Source organism: Anomaloglossus baeobatrachus, chromosome 3 (genome assembly GCF_048569485.1).
Source record: "Anomaloglossus baeobatrachus isolate aAnoBae1 chromosome 3, aAnoBae1.hap1, whole genome shotgun sequence".
NCBI classification, from domain to species: Eukaryota; Metazoa; Chordata; class Amphibia; order Anura; family Aromobatidae; genus Anomaloglossus; species Anomaloglossus baeobatrachus.
In genome coordinates, this window is record NC_134355.1 from 508,898,875 (window position 1) to 508,916,722 (window position 17,848).

The 17,848-nt window shown below is 51.7% G+C and overlaps 1 protein-coding gene across 1 annotated transcript in view; it reads left to right on the plus strand.

Annotated features, from left to right (window-relative positions):
* Positions 1–17,382, plus strand: part of CCNL1 (cyclin L1) — a 91,770-nt gene extending 74,388 nt beyond the window's left edge. The window contains exon 11 of the mRNA XM_075340703.1: positions 16,657–17,382. Within this exon, the coding sequence (XP_075196818.1) occupies positions 16,657–17,005 (349 nt within the window). The 3' untranslated portion in view covers positions 17,006–17,382. The remainder of the gene's footprint in view (positions 1–16,656) is intronic.
* Positions 17,383–17,848: the final 466 nt, after the last annotated feature.

The following is a 17,848-nucleotide window of genomic DNA, read 5'->3' on the forward strand; positions in this document are numbered from 1 at the left end:
CCCAGCGGCCAATCGGCTTTGTGTCACCGTAAGGACACAATTTTGGAGCAAGACAGACAGACAGAATAAGGCAATTATATATATAGACTAGAAGGTGGCCCGATTCTATGCATCGGGTATTCTAGAATTTACGTTTTGTGTAGTTCATGTATGATTTTTGTTACATACATATATATATGTATGTATGTATGTATGTTTGTTGTTGTGTGTAGTTACCAAGTGTTTGTGTAGGGCGCTGTACATGTTCTGGGTGTTGTCTGGGTGTGACGGGGGGTGAGAGCGGTGTTGTATGTGTTGCGTTGTTTGTGGAGCGCTGTGTCTGTAGCGTTGTGTGTGTGTTGCGCGGTTTGTGGAGCACTGTGTGTTTTGGGGGGAGGTATGTTTTGTGCAATGTGTGTGTTGTGCGGTATGTGCGTATATTTGTGTGTGCAGCGTTGTCTGTGTGTGTGGATGTCTGTGTAGGGCAGTTGTTTGTGGTTCCCAGTGTGTGTGTGGTCTGTTGTGCAGTGCGCGTGTGTGTGTGTTGGGGGGAGGTGTGCACTTCCCATCGTGCTCCATCCCCCATGCAGCGCACTCCCCATCGTGCTCCATCCCCTATGCTGCGCACCCCCCATCGTGCTCCATCTCCCATGCTGCGCACTCCCAAACGTGCTCCATCCGCCATGCTGCGCACTCCCAAACGTGCTCCATCCGCCATGCTGCGCACTCCCAAACGTGCTCCGTCCGCCATACTCCGCACTCCCAAACGTGCTCCATCCCCCATGCTGCGCACCCCCCATCGTGCTCCATCCCCCATGCTGCACCAGCATCAGCCTCTCTCCTCCAAGCATCAGCCTCTCTCCTCCAAGCATCAGCCTCTCTCCTCCAAGCATCAGCCTCTCTCCTCCCAGCATCAGCCTCTCTCCTCCCAGCATCAGCCTCTCTCCTCCCAGCATCAGCCTCTCTCCTCCCAGCATCAGCCTCTCTCCTCCCAGCATCAGCCTCTCTTCTCTCAGCCTCCCCATCCCAGCCTCCTCCAGCACGCCGTGCTCCTCTGCCGACACAGATCCGATCGCATACACTCACACACACCCGATCGCATACACTCACACACACACACATTGACGATATTGCACATACGCGCTCATACTCACAACATCCGGAGACACCACATGCTTCTGGCCATGTGATCCTCCGGCAGGTCCTGGAAGCTGACAGCACAATATCGCCGCCGAGAAGCAAGCGATATCCCAGGATGTTGTGAGTATGTGGATGCGATGTGATGTGTGTGTGTGTGTGTGTGTGTGTGTGTGTGTGTGTGTGTGTGTGTGTGTGTGTGTGCGTGTGCTGTTGTGTATGCGTGTGTGTATTTTTCGCCGCTGCAGGACCTTGATGCGCTGGTAACTATACTACCATGGTTACCAGCGCATCTCGTCCCCCGCTCGCACGGGAGCCCACACCAGCATATGCCGGCCAGCCCCAGCAATGCGAGGGTATGTGTCGGCTGGTTTGGCGGCGTACGCTGATGTGGGCTCCCAGGGGTACAGTACTCACCTGGTAGTCGTAGCTGTCGGTTCGGGGAATGCGGGGGAGGGGGGGGCAGAGCTAGCGTGCATTGCATGAGGGGGGCGGGGCGTGTCCGAGTTGCCAATGCCTGCAGGGTGCCGGGGAGAGAGGCCAATCTGTGGGGGGGTGCGGAGCCTGGGCGAGCGGCCGGCCAATCCGTGTGGGGGCGCAGCCTGGGCGAGCGGCCAATCCGTGTGGGGGGGCGGGGCCATGGCGAGCACAGCGGCCAATCAGCTTTGTGTCACCGTAAGGACACAATTTTGGAGCAAGACAGACAGACAGAATAAGGCAATTATATATATAGATAAGCTCTTACACAGAAGAATAACTGTTCATGAACCATCTCCTGAGTAAGGATTAATTCCCCTTTTAAAGGGGTTGTCCGGTCTAATATGTCTGTGGTCCCTCAGTCACTTTATTTGACTGCACACTTATAAATCCTCACATCGCGCACACCTGAAAAGATTTGTCTGTTTCTGAGCTGGGAATGGCTGTCATGTGACCGCAGTTGTGCGATATATATGTACCCGGCCAGAACCAGACTAGTGGGCGCGGCCTCGCTGCATACACATTATGGTAGACTTTGCTTTGTGGGTGCGACAGTGCCACATATGATGTTTTGGGGGTTTTTTTGTTTATTTTTATAGATGTTTTTGTTAGTTCCTGGGAATGCTGTGTACTTGGGAAACTTGGTCCTAGAAACAGGTGCTAGTTGCAGCAGTTGAAGCTACAGGAGGAGACGTTGGGGGGGAGGGGGCACTTAGTTGGCACTGCACTGTTTACCGGTCTTCACAGAGCTCGAGGAGCTGTCTTATCCTTGGCTGCAGCGCTTAAATCGCAGTAATTACACAGTGCAGCAGTCAGTATCACACATTGTAGCATTAGATTCGGCAGACTGTATCTGACATGATTCCAATTAGATACATGGCTCAGTAAACAGTTACTGGGATTTGAGCGATGCTGTCATGTCATTGCGGCTGCAGCTCCCTGATCACTTTACTTACCAGTCAGCACGCATCAGGGCTGTGGCAGAGGCTTCATCTTACAGTGGGTACACAGCACTGGATGAAATCTGCACCGCAATGCTGGTCCCCTAACCTGTGATCACCACGCATCTGTTATTACTGTGATCTGAGTACCACATTGCCATGGCGGCTCTGCTCAAATCACAGTCCTTAAAATCTCTAAGGCTCCATCTACAGCTGTAAATTGGGCACCCCGGGGGGCTTGACCAGTTGATAACTGAGGCAATCACAGCATAGGACATCAGGTCAGATACCAATAGTGTCTTATATTCTGGCGCTGTCGCATTTGCTATAATTTAAGATTTGTGCTATTACACACCAGCAAATAAGAATGGCAGACCCCCATGGCAGAAGCTGTTTTTCCAATCATGTGCAGTGCGCCTCCCTGAAGCTGGGCCAGCCACCCAGGAAGTACACCCAGCTTCAGAGGCCCACTGACTGCCGAAATGAGCCTGGCACATGCACAAGATTTCCAGGAGCAGCGATGACGCTGGTTCTTGGAATTCATGTTCTCACTCCCACAGGGGTGTGATAACATGGAAAGAGGGCAGACTAGGCTGTGAAAACTAACGACCCATTGACTAGTCAAAGGCCTTATTAGCATAGGAACAGCACAATTTCTAAATGCTTTTTTTTTTTTTTTTTTTTTTTTTTTAAAACACTGATTTTAGTAAATAACCTTATACAGGGCTAGTTAAGCAGGGAATTTTGACATACAGCCATGAATGCTACTGGGTTGGAGGGCACAGAGCACCTGACAGGTTCCCTTTTAATCCCTTCACGACCGGCCGATTTTGCACTTTACGTCTTTTTATTCGCCTTCCTTCCGAGAGACGTAACTTTTTTATTTTTCAGTCAATCTGGTCATGTGAGGGCTTTTTTTTTTTTTTTTTTTTTTTTTTTTTTTTTTTGCAGAACGAGCTGTACTTTTAAATGAAACTGAGTTTTACCATTATAGTGTACTGTAAAATGTCAAAAAAAAAATTCCAAATGCAGAAAGTGCGATTGCACTATTGGTTTTGAGATATTTTATTCACTGTGTTCACTATATGGTAAAACTGATGTGTGGGTGTGATGTCTGAGGTCGGTGCGAGTCAGAAGTTTGACCAAAAAAAGTGGCTTATGTTTTGCGCCATTTTCCACGACCCTTAGCGTTTTCATTTCTTTGTCGCTCCATTGGGAGACCCAGACACTTGGTGTATAGCTATGCCTCCGGAGGCCACACAAAGCATTACACTAAAAGTGTAAAGCCCCTCCCCTTCTGCCTATACACACCCCGTGCATCACGGGCTCCTCAGTTTTTATGCTTTGTGCGAAGGAGGCTGACATCCACGCATAGCTCCACAACTTAGTCAGCAGCAGCTGCTGACTAGGTCGGATGGAAGAAAAGAGGGCCCATAACAGGGCCCCCAGCATGCTCCCTTCTCACCCCACTTTGTCGGCGGTGTTGTTAAGGTTGAGGTACCCATTGCGGGTACACAGGCAGGAGCCACATGCTGTTTTCCTTCCCCATCCCTTATGGGCTCTGGGTGAAGTGGGATCCGGATCGGTCTCCAGGCACTGGGACCGTGCTCCCTCCGCAGCCCCTGGGAATCTGCTGGATAGGAGCTGGGTATCGTCAGGGACAAGGCCCTGCTACTGTGAGGTACTCTGTGTCCCCGTGGGGACCGCGCATGGAGCGCTTGTGCCATACACATTGCAGCACTGCTGGGTGTGTTAGTGCGCCGGGGACTACCGCGCGGCCGCGCTTATTGCCGGCCGCGCTTATAACTTTAGTCCCCGGCTTCTGCGGCCTAGTATCGCATATTCCCGCCCACAGGCCTGCCAGTCAGGGGAAGGGCGGGACGCTGCACACATCGTCAGCGCTGAGGGCTGGAGCATACATAGTATCCTCCTCCCCCCTCACTCAGTACACTGGGGCACTAGATTCCCGCACTTTCTTGGGCACGCCCACGGTCCCCTCCTCCCCACAGAACGCCGGCAGCCATTCCTGTCAGCGATTCAGACGCTGGAGAGGAGAGACAACACAGGGAGACCCAGGCAGGGAATCTGGTGATCACACAACCGCTCTGAGCGGTCGGTAAGCAGCACCTCTGGTGCTGGCTCCACTGAGTGCCGAAGTGTGTGTATATATATATATATATATATATATATATATATATATATATATATATATATATATATATATATATAGGCTTTTAGGCTATACATTTGCACTGTACGGTCGCTCTGTTGATTTTTGGCTATATACCCTCCTGGATTGTTCTCAGAGGAGACAACAGCATGTCGTCCGCAAAAAGCAAGGGTGCCAAAGCACAGGCGTACTTTGCAACCTGTACCTCATGTGCAGCTAGACTACCGGCAGGTTCCACTGACCCTCATTGTGTGCAATGCTCGGCCCCTGTGGCACTTACTCAGCCGGAGCCTCTGCTACTGGTGGCCCAGGTGGAACCACCTGCTACCACTGTCCAGGTGACAGGGACGGAGTTTGCAGCTTTTGCTGACAAACTGTCTGAGAGTATGGATAAATGGTCTGCTAAAATACTAGAAGCCTTACAGTCCAGACCGGTGATTCAGGCCCCGGGCACTGTTCAATCTTTGACCCCTGGTCCCCCTCAATTGGAACAGCAAAGTGCCCCTGGGGTGACCCATAGGTCCCAGGGTGAGGTCTCTGACACGGACCGCAGTCCCAGGCCGCCCAAGCGGGGTCGCTGGGAAATTCCCTCCACCTCATCACACTGTTCAGGGTCTCAGCAGGACTCTCTGGAGGATGAAGCGGAGGTAACAGATCAGGATTCTGATCCTGAAGCCGCTCTCAACCTTGATACGCCTGAAGGTGACGCTGTAGTGAATGACCTTATAGCGACCATCAATCAGGTGTTGGATATTTCTCCCCCAGCTCCTACAATTGAGGAGTCAGCTTCTCAGGAGAAATTCCGTTTCAGGTTTCCCAAGCGTACATTGAGTACGTTTCTGGATCACTCTGACTTCAGAGAGGCAGTCCAGAAAAACCGAGACTGTCCAGACAAGCGTTTTTCCAAGCGCCTTAAGGATACACGTTATCCCTTCCCCCCTGATGTTGTCAAGGGCTGGACTCAGTGTCCTAAGGTGGATCCTCCAATCTCCAGACTGGCGGCTAGATCCATAGTTGCAGTGGAAGATGGGGCTTTGCTCAAAGATGCCACTGACAGACAGATGGAACTATGGTTGAAATCCATCTATGAGGCTATCGGCGCGTCTTTTGCTCCAGCATTCGCAGCCGTATGGGCACTCCAAGCTATCTCAGCTTGTCAGGCGCAGATTAATACAGTCACACGTACATCTGCCCCGCAAGTGGTGTCCTTAACCTCTCAGGCGTCGGCGTTTGCATCCTACGCCATTAATGCTATCCTGGACTCTGCGAGCCGTACGGCGGTAGCATCCGCCAATTCGGTGGTAGTCCGCAGAGCCATGTGGCTACGTGAATGGAAGGCAGACTCTGCTTCCAAAAAGTTCTTAACCGGTTTGCCATTGTCTGGCGACCGCTTGTTTGGTGAGCGATTGGATGAAATCATTAAACAATCCAAGGGAAAGGACTCATCCTTACCCCAGTCCAAACCAAACAGACCTCAACCACGGAAGGTACAATCGAGGTTTCGGTCCTTTCGGACCGCGGACAGGTCTCAATTCTCCTCGTCCAAAAGGCCTCAAAGATCAGAGGACCTCCGATTCATGGCGGTCTAAGTCACGTCCTAAAAAGACCGCCGGAGGAACCGCTCCCAAAGCGGCCTCCTCATGACTTTCGGCCTCCTCAAACCGCATCCTCGGTCGGTGGCAGGCTCTCCCGCTTTTGCGACGCCTGGCTGCCACAGGTAAAAGACCGATGGGTGAGAGACATCCTATCTCGAGGTTACAGGATAGAGTTCAGCTCTCGTCCTCCGCCTCGTTTCTTCAGAACATCTCCGCCCCCCGAAAGAGCCGATGCTCTTCTGCAGGCGGTGTGCACCCTGAAGGCAGAAGGAGTGGTGATCCCGGTTCCTCTTCAGCAACGGGGTCACGGTTTTTACTCCAACTTGTTCGTGGTGCCAAAAAAGGACGGATCCTTCCGTCCTGTTCTGGACCTAAAACTGCTCAACAAGCATGTAAAAACCAGGCGGTTCCGGATGGAATCGCTCCGCTCCGTCATCGCCTCAATGTCCCAAGGAGATTTCCTGGCATCAATCGACATCAAAGATGCTTATCTCCACGTACCGATTGCACCAGAGCATCAGCGCTTCCTGCGTTTCGCCATAGGGGACGAACATCTTCAGTTCGTGGCACTGCCTTTTGGCCTGGCGACAGCCCCACGGGTCTTCACCAAGATTATGGCAGCAGTGGTGGCAATCCTACACTCTCAGGGACACTCGGTGATCCCTTACTTAGACGATCTGCTTGTCAAGGCACCCTCTCAAGGGGCATGCCAACACAGCCTGAACATTGCTCTGGAGACTCTCCAGAGTTTCGGGTGGATCATCAATTTTCCAAAGTCAAATCTGACACCGGCCCAATCACTGACATATCTTGGCATGGAGTTTCATACTCTCTCAGCGATAGTGAAGCTTCCGCTGAACAAACAGCGTTCACTACAGACAGGGGTGCAATCTCTCCTTCAAGGCCAGTCACACCCCCTGAGGCGCCTCATGCACTTCCTAGGGAAGATGGTAGCAGCAATGGAGGCAGTTCCTTTTGCGCAGTTTCATCTGCGCCCACTTCAATGGGACATTCTCCGCAAATGGGACAGGAAGTCGACGTCACTCGACAGGAACGTCTCCCTTTCGCGGGCAGCCAAGGCTTCCCTTCAGTGGTGGCTTCTCCCCACTTCTCTGTCGAAGGGGAAATCCTTCCTGCCCCCATCCTGGGCGGTGGTCACGACGGACGCGAGCCTGTCAGGGTGGGGAGCTGTCTTTCTCCACCACAGGGCTCAGGGTACTTGGACTCAGACAGAGTCCTCCCTTCAGATCAATGTTCTGGAGATAAGGGCAGTGTATCTTGCCCTAAAGGCGTTCCAGCCGTGGCTGGAAGGCAAACATCCGAATTCAGTCGGACAACTCCACAGCGGTGGCATACATCAACCACCAAGGCGGGACACGCAGTCGGCAAGCCTTCCAGGAGGTCCGGCGGATTCTGCTATGGGTGGAAGCCACAGCCTCCACCATATCCGAAGTTCACATCCCGGGCGTAGAAAACTGGGAAGCAGATTTTCTCAGTCGCCAGGGCATGGACGCAGGGGAATGGTCCCTTCACCCGGACGTGTTTCAGGAGATCTGTTGCCGCTGGGGCATGCCGGACGTCGACCTAATGGCGTCCCGGCACAACAACAAGGTCCCGACGTTCATGGCACGGTCTCAAGATCACAGAGCTCTGGCGGCAGACGCCTTAGTTCAGGATTGGTCGCAGTTTCAACTCCCTTGTGTTTCCTCCTCTGGCACTGTTGCCCAGAGTGTTACGCAAGATCAGGGCCGACTGCCGCCGCGCCATCCTCGTCGCTCCAGACTGGCCGAGGAGGTCGTGGTACCCGGATCTGTGGCATCTCACGGTCGGCCAACCGTGGGCACTACCAGACCGACCAGACTTGCTGTCTCAAGGGCCGTTTTTCCATCTGAATTCTGCGGCCCTCAACCTGACTGTGTGGCCATTGAGTCCTGGATCCTAGCGTATTCAGGGTTATCCCAAGAGGTCATTGCCACTATGAGACAGGCTAGGAAACCAACGTCCGCCAAGATCTACCACAGGACGTGGAAGATATTCCTGTCATGGTGCTCTGCTCAGGGTTTTTCTCCCTGGCCATTTACCTTGCCCACTTTTCTGTCCTTCCTTCAATCCGGATTGGAAAAGGGTTTGTCGCTCGGCTCCTTTAAGGGACAAGTCTCTGCGCTCTGTGTTTTTTCAGAAGCGCCTAGCCAGACTTCCACAGGTACGCACGTTCCTGCAGGGGGTTTGTCACATCGTCCCTCCTTACAAGCGTCCGTTAGAACCCTGAGATCTGAACAGGGTGCTGATGGCTCTTCAGAAACCACCGTTCGAGCCAATGAGGGATATTTCTCTCTCACGCCTTTCGCAGAAAGTGGTCTTCCTGGTAGCAGTCACTTCACTTCGGAGAGTGTCTGAGCTAGCAGCGTTGTCGTGCAAGGCCCCTTTCCTGGTGTTTCACCAGGATAAGGTGGTTCTGCGTCCGGTTCCGGAATTTCTCCCTAAGGTGGTATCCCCCTTTCATCTCAATCAGGATATCTCCTTACCCTCTTTTCTTTGTCGCTCCATTGGGAGACCCAGACAATTGGGTGTATAGGCTATGTCTCCGGAGGCCGCACAAAGTATTACACTAAAAGTGTAAAGCCCCTCCCCTTCTGCCTATACACCCCCCGTGCTCCCACGGGCTCCTCAGTTTTTTGCTTTGTGCGAAGGAGGCAGACATGCACAGCACAGCTCCACAGATTAGTCAGCAGCAGCTGCTGACTATGTCGGATGGAAGAAAAGTGGGCCCATATAGGGCCCCCAGCATGCTCCCTTCTCACCCCACTCTTGTCGGCGGTGTTGTTAAGGTTGAGGTATCCATTGCGGGTACGGAGGCTGGAGCCCACATGCTGTTTTCCTTCCCCATCCCCCTTAGGGCTCTGGGTGAAGTGGGATCCTATCGGTCTCCAGGCACTGAGACAGTGCTTCATCCACAACTCCTGGGAGCCTGCTGGATAGGAGCCGGGTATCGTACAGGGACATGGCCCTGCTACTTGGAGGTACTCTGTGTCCCTGTGGGGACCGCGCACAGCAACACTCCAGCATTGCTGGGTGTGCTAGTGCACCGGGGACCGCGGCGCTGACCGGGTTAATGTGCCATTACACACTCAGCGTCGCTGAGTGTGTTTATGTAGGGGGACTACCGCACTACCGCCGCCGCCATGTTTTTAACACTGAGGCGCGGCTGGGACTTGTAGTGCGCCCGGGGACTTCCGCGCGGCCGCGCTTTTATGGCAGCCGCGCTTATTACTTGAGTCCCCGGCTTGTACGGCCTAGTGTTTCCTCCTCCCGCCCACAGCCCTGACAGGCAGGGGAAGGGCGGGACGCTGTACAGACGAGCAGCAGTGAGGGCTGGAGCATGCTTTGCATACTCCACCCCCCTCACTGTGCACTGTGAGGCACCAATTCCCGCACTTTGTGGGTCACGCCCACGGCTCCCTCCTCTTTTCAGGACGCCGGCAGCCATTCCTGTCAGCTCCTCGGACGCTGCAGAGGGGGACAAATTCTGGGAGACCCAGGCAGGGATTCTGGTGGCCTCACAACCGCTTTAAGCGGGTGGTAAGCAGCACCTGTGGTGCTAGCCCCCATTGTGCAGAAGTGTAATTATATGTTTATGGTATATATTTTACACTGTATAGTGCACAGTTGATTTCTGGCTATATTCCCCATTGTGTTACTCAGGGAAGACAATAGCATGGCGCCCACAAAAGGCAGGGGTGCCAAAACACAGGCTTACTATGCTGCCTGCGCCGCATGTACGACGCCGCTACCGGCAGGTTCCACTGACCCTCACTGTGTGCACTGCTCGGCCCCTGCTGCACTTACTCAGCCGGAGCCTCTGCTAGGGGGGGCCCAGGGGGCTCCACCTGCTGACACAGTCCAGGTGACAGGGACGGAGTTTGCAGTCTTTAAGGATAAACTCTCTGAGACTATGGCTAAGATACTAGAAGCCTTGCAGTCCAGACCGGTATCTCAGCACAGGGACTCTGTTGAATCATTGTTCCCTGGCCCCCCTCAGTTGGACCAACAATGTCCCCCCGGGGATTCTCATAGAAACCTGGCTGAGGGCTCTGACACAGACCCCAGTCCCACACCGACTAAGCGAGCTCGCTTGGCAATTCCCTCGACATCATCATATTGTTCAGGGTCTCAGCGGGGGGAATCTCTGGTTGATGATGCGGAGACAGCTGATCAGGATTCTGATCCTGAGGCCGCTCTCAATCTTGATACTCCGGACGGGGACGCCATAGTGAACGACCTTATTGCGTCTATCAATCGTATGTTGGATATTTCTCCCTCAGCTCCTCCGGTGGAGAAGTCAGCTTCTCAGCAGGAGAAATTCCGTTTCAGGTTTCCCAAGCGTACACAGAGTATGTTTCTGGACCACTCTGATTTCAGAGAGGCAGTCCAGAATCACCATGATTGTCCAGATAAGCGTTTTTCTAAGCGCCTTAAGGATACACGTTATCCCTTTCCCCCTGACGTGGTCAAAGGTTGGACTCAGTGTCCAAGGTGGATCCTCCAATCTCCAGACTGGCGGCTAGATCCATTCTTGCAGTGGAAGATGGGGCTTCACTCAAAGATGCCACTGACAGGCAGATGGAGCTCTGGTTGAAATCCATCTATGAAGCTATCGGCGCTTCTTTTGCCCCAGCATTCGCAGCCGTATGGGCGCTACAGGCTATATCAGCAGGTCAAGCGCAAATTGACGCAGCCACACGCAGTTTCGCGCCGCAGGTGGCGTCCATAACCGCTCAGACGTCGGCAATGGCGTCTTACGCTATTAATGCTGTCCTGGACTCTGCGAGCCGTACGGCGGTTGCAGCCGACAATTCGGTAGTAGTCCGCAGGGCCTTGTGGCTACGGGAATGGAAGGCAGATTCGGCTTCCAAAAAGCGCTTAACTAGTTTGCCAATTTCTGGCGACCGGTTGTTTGGCGAGCGTTTGGATGAAATCATCAAACAATCCAAGGGAAAGGATACATCCTTACCCCAGCCCAAACCGAACATACCCCAACAGAGGAGGGGGCAGTCGAGGTTTCGGTCCTTTCGGGGCGCGGGCAGGTCCCAATTCTCCTCGTCCAAAAGGTCTCAAAGGTCAAAGGAACTCTGATTCATGGCGGTCTAAGTCACGTCCTAAAAAGACCACCGGAGGTGCCGCTACCAAAGCGGCTTCCTCATGACTTTCGGCCTCCTCAATCCGCATCCTCGGTCGGTGGCAGGCTCTCCCGCTTTTGCGACACCTGGCTGCCACGGGTAAAAGACCGCTGGGTGAGAGACATTCTGTCTCACGGTTACAAGATAGAGTTCACCTCTCGTCCCCCGACTCGATTCTTCAGGTCATCCCCGCCTCCCGAGCGAGCCGAGGCTCTTCTGCAGGCGCTGGGCACTCTGAAGGCAGAGGGAGTGGTGGTCCCTGTTCCTCTTCAGCAACAGGGCCGCGGTTTTTACTCCAACCTGTTTGTGGTCCCAAAGAAGGACGGGTCTTTCCGTCCTGTCCTGGACCTGAAACTGCTCAACAAACACGTAAGGACCAGGCGGTTCCGGATGGAATCCCTCCGCTCCGTCATCGCCTCAATGTCCCAAGGAGATTTCCTTGCATCGATCGATATCAAAGATGCTTATCTCCACGTTCCGATTGCTCCAGAGCACCAGCGCTTCTTGCGCTTCGCCATAAGAGACGAACACCTGCAGTTCGTGGCACTGCCGTTCGGCCTGGCAACAGCCCCACGGGTTTTCACCAAGGTTATGGCTACTGTAGTAGCGGTCCTCCACTCTCAGGGTCACTCGGTGATCCCTTACTTGGACGATCTCCTGATCAAGGCACCCTCTCAGGAGGCATGCCAACACAGCCTCGACGCTACTCTGGAGACTCTCCAGAGTTTCGGGTGGATCATCAATTTTCCAAAGTCAAGTCTGACACCGACACAATCGCTGACATATCTTGGCATGTAGTTTCATACCCTCTCAGCGATAGTGAAGCTTCCGCTCATCAAGCAGCGGTCGCTACAGAAGGGGGTACAATCTCTCCTGCAAGGTCAGGCACACCCCTTGAGGCGCCTCCTGCACTTCCTGGGGAAGATGGTGGCAGCAATGGAGGCAGTCCCTTTCGCGCAGTTTCACCTGCGTCCTCTTCAATGGGACATCCTTCGCAAATGGGACAGGAAGCCGACGTCCCTCGACAGGAACGTCTCTCTCTCACAGGCGACCAAAGCTTCACTTCGGTGGTGGCTTCTTCCCACTTCATTATCGAAGGGGAAATCCTTCCTACCCCCATCCTGGCAGGTGGTCACGACGGACGCGAGTCTGTCAGGGTGGGGAGCGGTTTTTCTCCACCACAGGGCTCAGGGTACGTGGACCCGGCAAGAGTCTTCACTTCAGATCAATGTTCTGGAAATACGGGCAGTGTACCTTGCCCTGAAAGCGTTCCAGCAGTGGCTGGAAGGCAAGCAGATCCGAATTCAGTCGGACAATTCCACAGCGGTGGCATACATCAACCACCAAGGCGGCACGCGCAGTCGGCAAGCCTTCCAGGAAGTCCGGCGGATCTTGATGTGGGTGGAAGCCACGGCCTCCACCATCTCTGCAGTTCACATCCCAGGCGTGGAAAACTGGGAAGCAGATTATCTCAGTCGCCAGGGCATGGACGCAGGGGAATGGTCCCTTCACCCGGACGTGTTTCAGGAGATCTGTTGCCGTTGGGGGGTGCCGGACGTCGACCTCATGGCGTCCCGACACAACAACAAGGTACCGACGTTCATGGCACGGTCTCAAGATCCCAGAGCTATGGCGGCAGACGCCTTAGTTCAGGATTGGTCGCAGTTTCAGCTCCCTTATGTGTTTCCTCCGCTGGCACTGTTGCCCAGGGTGTTACGCAAGATCAGGGCCGACTGCCGCCGCGTCATCCTCGTCGCTCCAGACTGGCCGAGGAGGTCGTGGTACCCGGATCTGTGGCATCTCACAGTCGGCCAACCGTGGGCACTACCAGACCGACCAGACTTGCTGTCTCAAGGGCCGTTTTTCCATCTGAATTCTGCGGCCCTCAACCTGACTGTGTGGCCATTGAGTCCTGGATCCTAGCGTCTTCAGGATTATCTCAAGAGGTCATTGCCACTATGAGACAGGCTAGGAAACCAACGTCCGCCAAGATCTACCACAGGACGTGGAAAATTTTCCTGTCGTGGTGCTCTGCTCAGGGTTTTTCTCCCTGGCCTTTTGCCTTGCCCACTTTTCTGTCCTTCCTTCAATCTGGACTGGAAAAGGGTTTGTCGCTCGGCTCCCTTAAGGGACAAGTCTCAGCGCTCTCTGTGTTTTTCCAGAAGCGCCTAGCTAGACTTCCACAGGTACGCACGTTCCTGCAGGGGGTTTGTCACATCGTTCCTCCTTACAAGCGGCCGTTAGAACCCTGGGACCTGAACAAGGTGCTGAGGGTTCTTCAGAAACCACCATTCGAGCCAATGAGGGATATTTCTCTCTCACGCCTTTCGCAGAAAGTGGTTTTCCTAGTAGCAGTCACCTCTCTTCGGAGAGTGTCTGAGCTAGCAGCGTTGTCGTGCAAAGCCCCTTTCCTGGTGTTTCACCAGGACAAGGTGGTTCTGCGTCCGGTTCCGGAATTTCTCCCTAAGGTGGTATCCCCCTTTCATCTCAATCAGGATATCTCCTTACCTTCTTTTTGTCCTCATCCAGTTCACCAATGTGAAAAGGATTTGCACTTGTTAGATCTGGTGAGAGCACTCAGACTCTACATTTCTCGTACGGCGCCGCTCGGATGCACTCTTTGTCCTTGTCGCTGGCCAGCGTAAAGGGTCACAGGCTTCCAAATCAACCCTGGCTCGGTGGATCAAGGAGCCAATTCTCGAAGGCCCATTCTACCAGAGCCGTGGGCGCGTCCTGGGCTTTGAGGCACCAGGCTACGGCTCAGCAGGTGTGTCAGGCGGCTACCTGGTCGAGCCTGCACACTTTCACGAAACACTATCAGGTGCATACCTATGCTTCGGCGGATGCCAGCCTAGGTAGACGAGTCCTTCAGGCGGCGGTTGCCCACCTGTAGGAAGAGGCCGTTTTACGGCTCTTACGAGGTATTATTTTACCCACCCAGGGACTGCTTTTGGACGTCCCAATTGTCTGGGTCTCCCAATGGAGCGACAAAGAAGAAGGGAATTTTGTTTACTTACCGTAAATTCCTTTTCTTCTAGCTCCAATTGGGAGACCCAGCACCCGCCCCTGTTTTTTTGTTTTTTTTGTGTACACATGTGGTTCATGTTGAATGGTTTCAGTTCTCCGATATTCCTTCGGATTGAAGTTACTTTAAACCAGTTTATAATTCTTTTTCCTCCTTCTTGCTTTTGCACCAAAACTGAGGAGCCCGTGGGAGCACGGGGGGTGTATAGGCAGAAGGGGAGGGGCTTTACACTTTTAGTGTAATACTTTGTGCGGCCTCCGGAGGCATAGCCTATACACCCAATTGTCTGGGTCTCCCAATTGGAGCTAGAAGAAAAGGAATTTACGGTAAGTAAACAAAATTCCCTTCTTTGTCCTCATCCAGTTCACCAATGTGAAAAGGATTTGCACTTGTTAGATCTGGTGAGAGCACTCAGATTCTACATTTCTCGTACGGCGCCCCTGCGCCGCTCGGATGCACTCTTTTTCCTTGTCGCTGGCCAGCGTAAAGGGTCACAAGCTTCCAAATCAACCCTGGCTCGGTGGATCAAGGAACCAATTCTCGAAGCTTATCGTTCCTCGGGGCTTCCGGTTCCCTCAGGGCTGAAGGCCCATTCTACCAGGGCCGTGGGTGCGTCCTGGGCCTTACGGCACCAGGCTACGGCTCAGCAGGTGTGTCAGGCGGCTACCTGGTCGAGCCTGCACACTTTCACGAAACACTATCAGGTGCATACCTATGCTTCGGCAGATGCCAGCCTAGGTAGGCGAGTCCTTCAGGCGGCGGTTGCCCACCTGTAGGACGGAGCCGTTTACGGCTCTATTATGAGGTATTATTTACCCACCCAGGGACTGCTTTTGGACGTCCCAAGTGTCTGGGTCTCCCAATGGAGCGACAAAGAAGAAGGGAATTTTGTTTACTTACCGTAAATTCCTTTTCTTCTAGCTCCAATTGGGAGACCCAGCACCCGCCCCTGTTCCCTTCGGGCTGTTGTTCTTTGTGTACACATGTTGTTCATGTTGAATGGTTTCAGTTCTCCGATATTCCTTCGGATTGAATTTACTTTAAACCAATTTATACTTTTTTCCTCCTTCTTGCTTTTGCACCAAAACTGAGGAGCCCGTGATGCACGGGGGGTGTATAGGCAGAAGGGGAGGGGCTTTACACTTTTAGTGTAATGCTTTGTGTGGCCTCCGGAGGCATAGCTATACACCAAGTGTCTGGGTCTCCCAATTGGAGCTAGAAGAAAAGGAATTTACGGTAAGTAAACAAAATTCCCTTCTTTTCGGGATGTAGGTCTCAGTGACTGCTTATTTTTTGTGTCTCGGGCTGACCTTTTTAATGGTACCATTTTTACTCCAATGCTACGTTTTGATTGCCTATTATTGCATTACAACGTAATTTTGCAGTTTTGGAATTTTCAAAACTTTATTTTTTTTTCTTTTTCTTTCTATTTTACTGGGTCCCTTAGGGGACTATAAGGATCAGCTGTCTGATCGCTTATTCTTTTCGCCTGATCAGAGCGGCATCGCTCAGACCAGGAGAAATGATCATCTCTTGTAACAGGCAGTACTTTGCTGCTTCTTACAGGACCTTAGTCATGTGAGCTACTGGAGTCCTCACATGATCCTGTGCTACCATGACAACAATCGAATCCACGTGATTACATCACGTGACTTCCGGTGGCGACCTGTGAGTACAGATCTACCGCGATCGCAGTTCACATGGCACTGTCACATCTTGACAGCGCCATTTAAGGGGTTAACAGGTACGGGTGGATAGCAATTCCACTCGTACCTGCGAGGCACACGTCAGCTGTACAAATCAGCGGATATTTGTGTGGATCCCCGCCTGCAGCAGCAGGTGGGGATTAATACTATGACCGCAGGGACGTCATATTACTGCCCGCGGTCATTAAGGGGCTAAAAATATAAAACAAATTACTCCAGTTAATTTTATACAGCTATTGATAAAACTTTAAAAAGGGAATGGGTCAAGAGTTCATTAAAATGTATTGAATTTAATGTTACAAAGTTTAAGTAGGAGGGCACTAATGTGTAACGATGGCATCCCATGTAAAGTAAAAAAAAATTGTACTGTATGCAGTGATAAATGTTAGAAAAAAAAATCATACTTCTATAAAAGTGTTTTGTTTTTTTTCCTCTTTTCTCCCCTTTAGCTATAACAATAGACGTAGTCGATCTGGAACTTACAGCTCAAGATCAAGAAGCAGATCTCGTAGTCACAGTGAAAGCCCACGAAGACATCACAATCATGCATCCCCACACCTCAAACTAAAGCATCGTGGTGATGATTTGCGGGGCGCAAACAGACATGGCCATAAACGGAAAAAGTCACATTCGCCCACGCCAGGCAAATCCAGAGAACACAGCGATCCTTCCAAAAAGCACAGACATGACCGTGGCCACCACAGGGATAGGAGAGAGAGATCGCGTTCATTTGAAAGGTCACACAAAGGCAAACATCATGGTAGTAGTCACTCTGGACATAGCAGGCACAGGCGCTGAATGCCAGGATCAGAAGGAAAATAAGTGTTTGTAAGGACTTTGTAACTAAGCTTTTGTAACTATAAAACATTTGACCGCATAAAATGGACATTCTTCAAATATTTTTGGTTTTCTTTGAGTGTATATCTTTTTGCACATTATACCTTCACAGTATGACATTAAAGAACCATAGTCCAAGGACTTTGATCTTCAGTTGTATGAACACAGCTTATGTGAATGGTTTGCTGTAAAAGGTCTTATTTTTTTTTATATATATAAACATTGCAGACACTGGTATATTTAAAGATTATTTAAAGACATGTGAAATCTTTCATATTGGTTTTAGTCTGCATGTGTACAAATGGAGTTTTATTAGGAAATAAATTAGAAAAGTCAAATCTGTGCTGCACTTTTTGTATAATTGTGTGGGTAATATTCCCTGTTGCGTGTGAACATGCAAAGAGCTCAGCATAAATGAGTACATCACCTTTTGAAAAGTAGGATTTTTATTCAATATCTCAATCAACACAAGAACATTTTTGAAAGACTGAGTTTCTTAGAAAAAAAAAAAATCCATTAAAGTAAGGTTAATAATATAAGTTCAATTGCAAAGTCTTCATTTCACTCAAATTTGTTGATGCAGAATGAGTACACGCCACAGCAAAAACTACTGCATCTAGTATTTTCTATGATCTCCATGATTTTTGGGGACCGCAGCAAGTCTAAGCACAGAATGAACAAGTTGGCGACATTTTGCTACATCTATGTTTTTTCCATTCTTCAAGAACGACCTCTTTTAGAGCCAGGATGCTGGACAGAGCGACGATCATCTTGTCTCTTCAGAATTCCCTATAGATGTTTGAT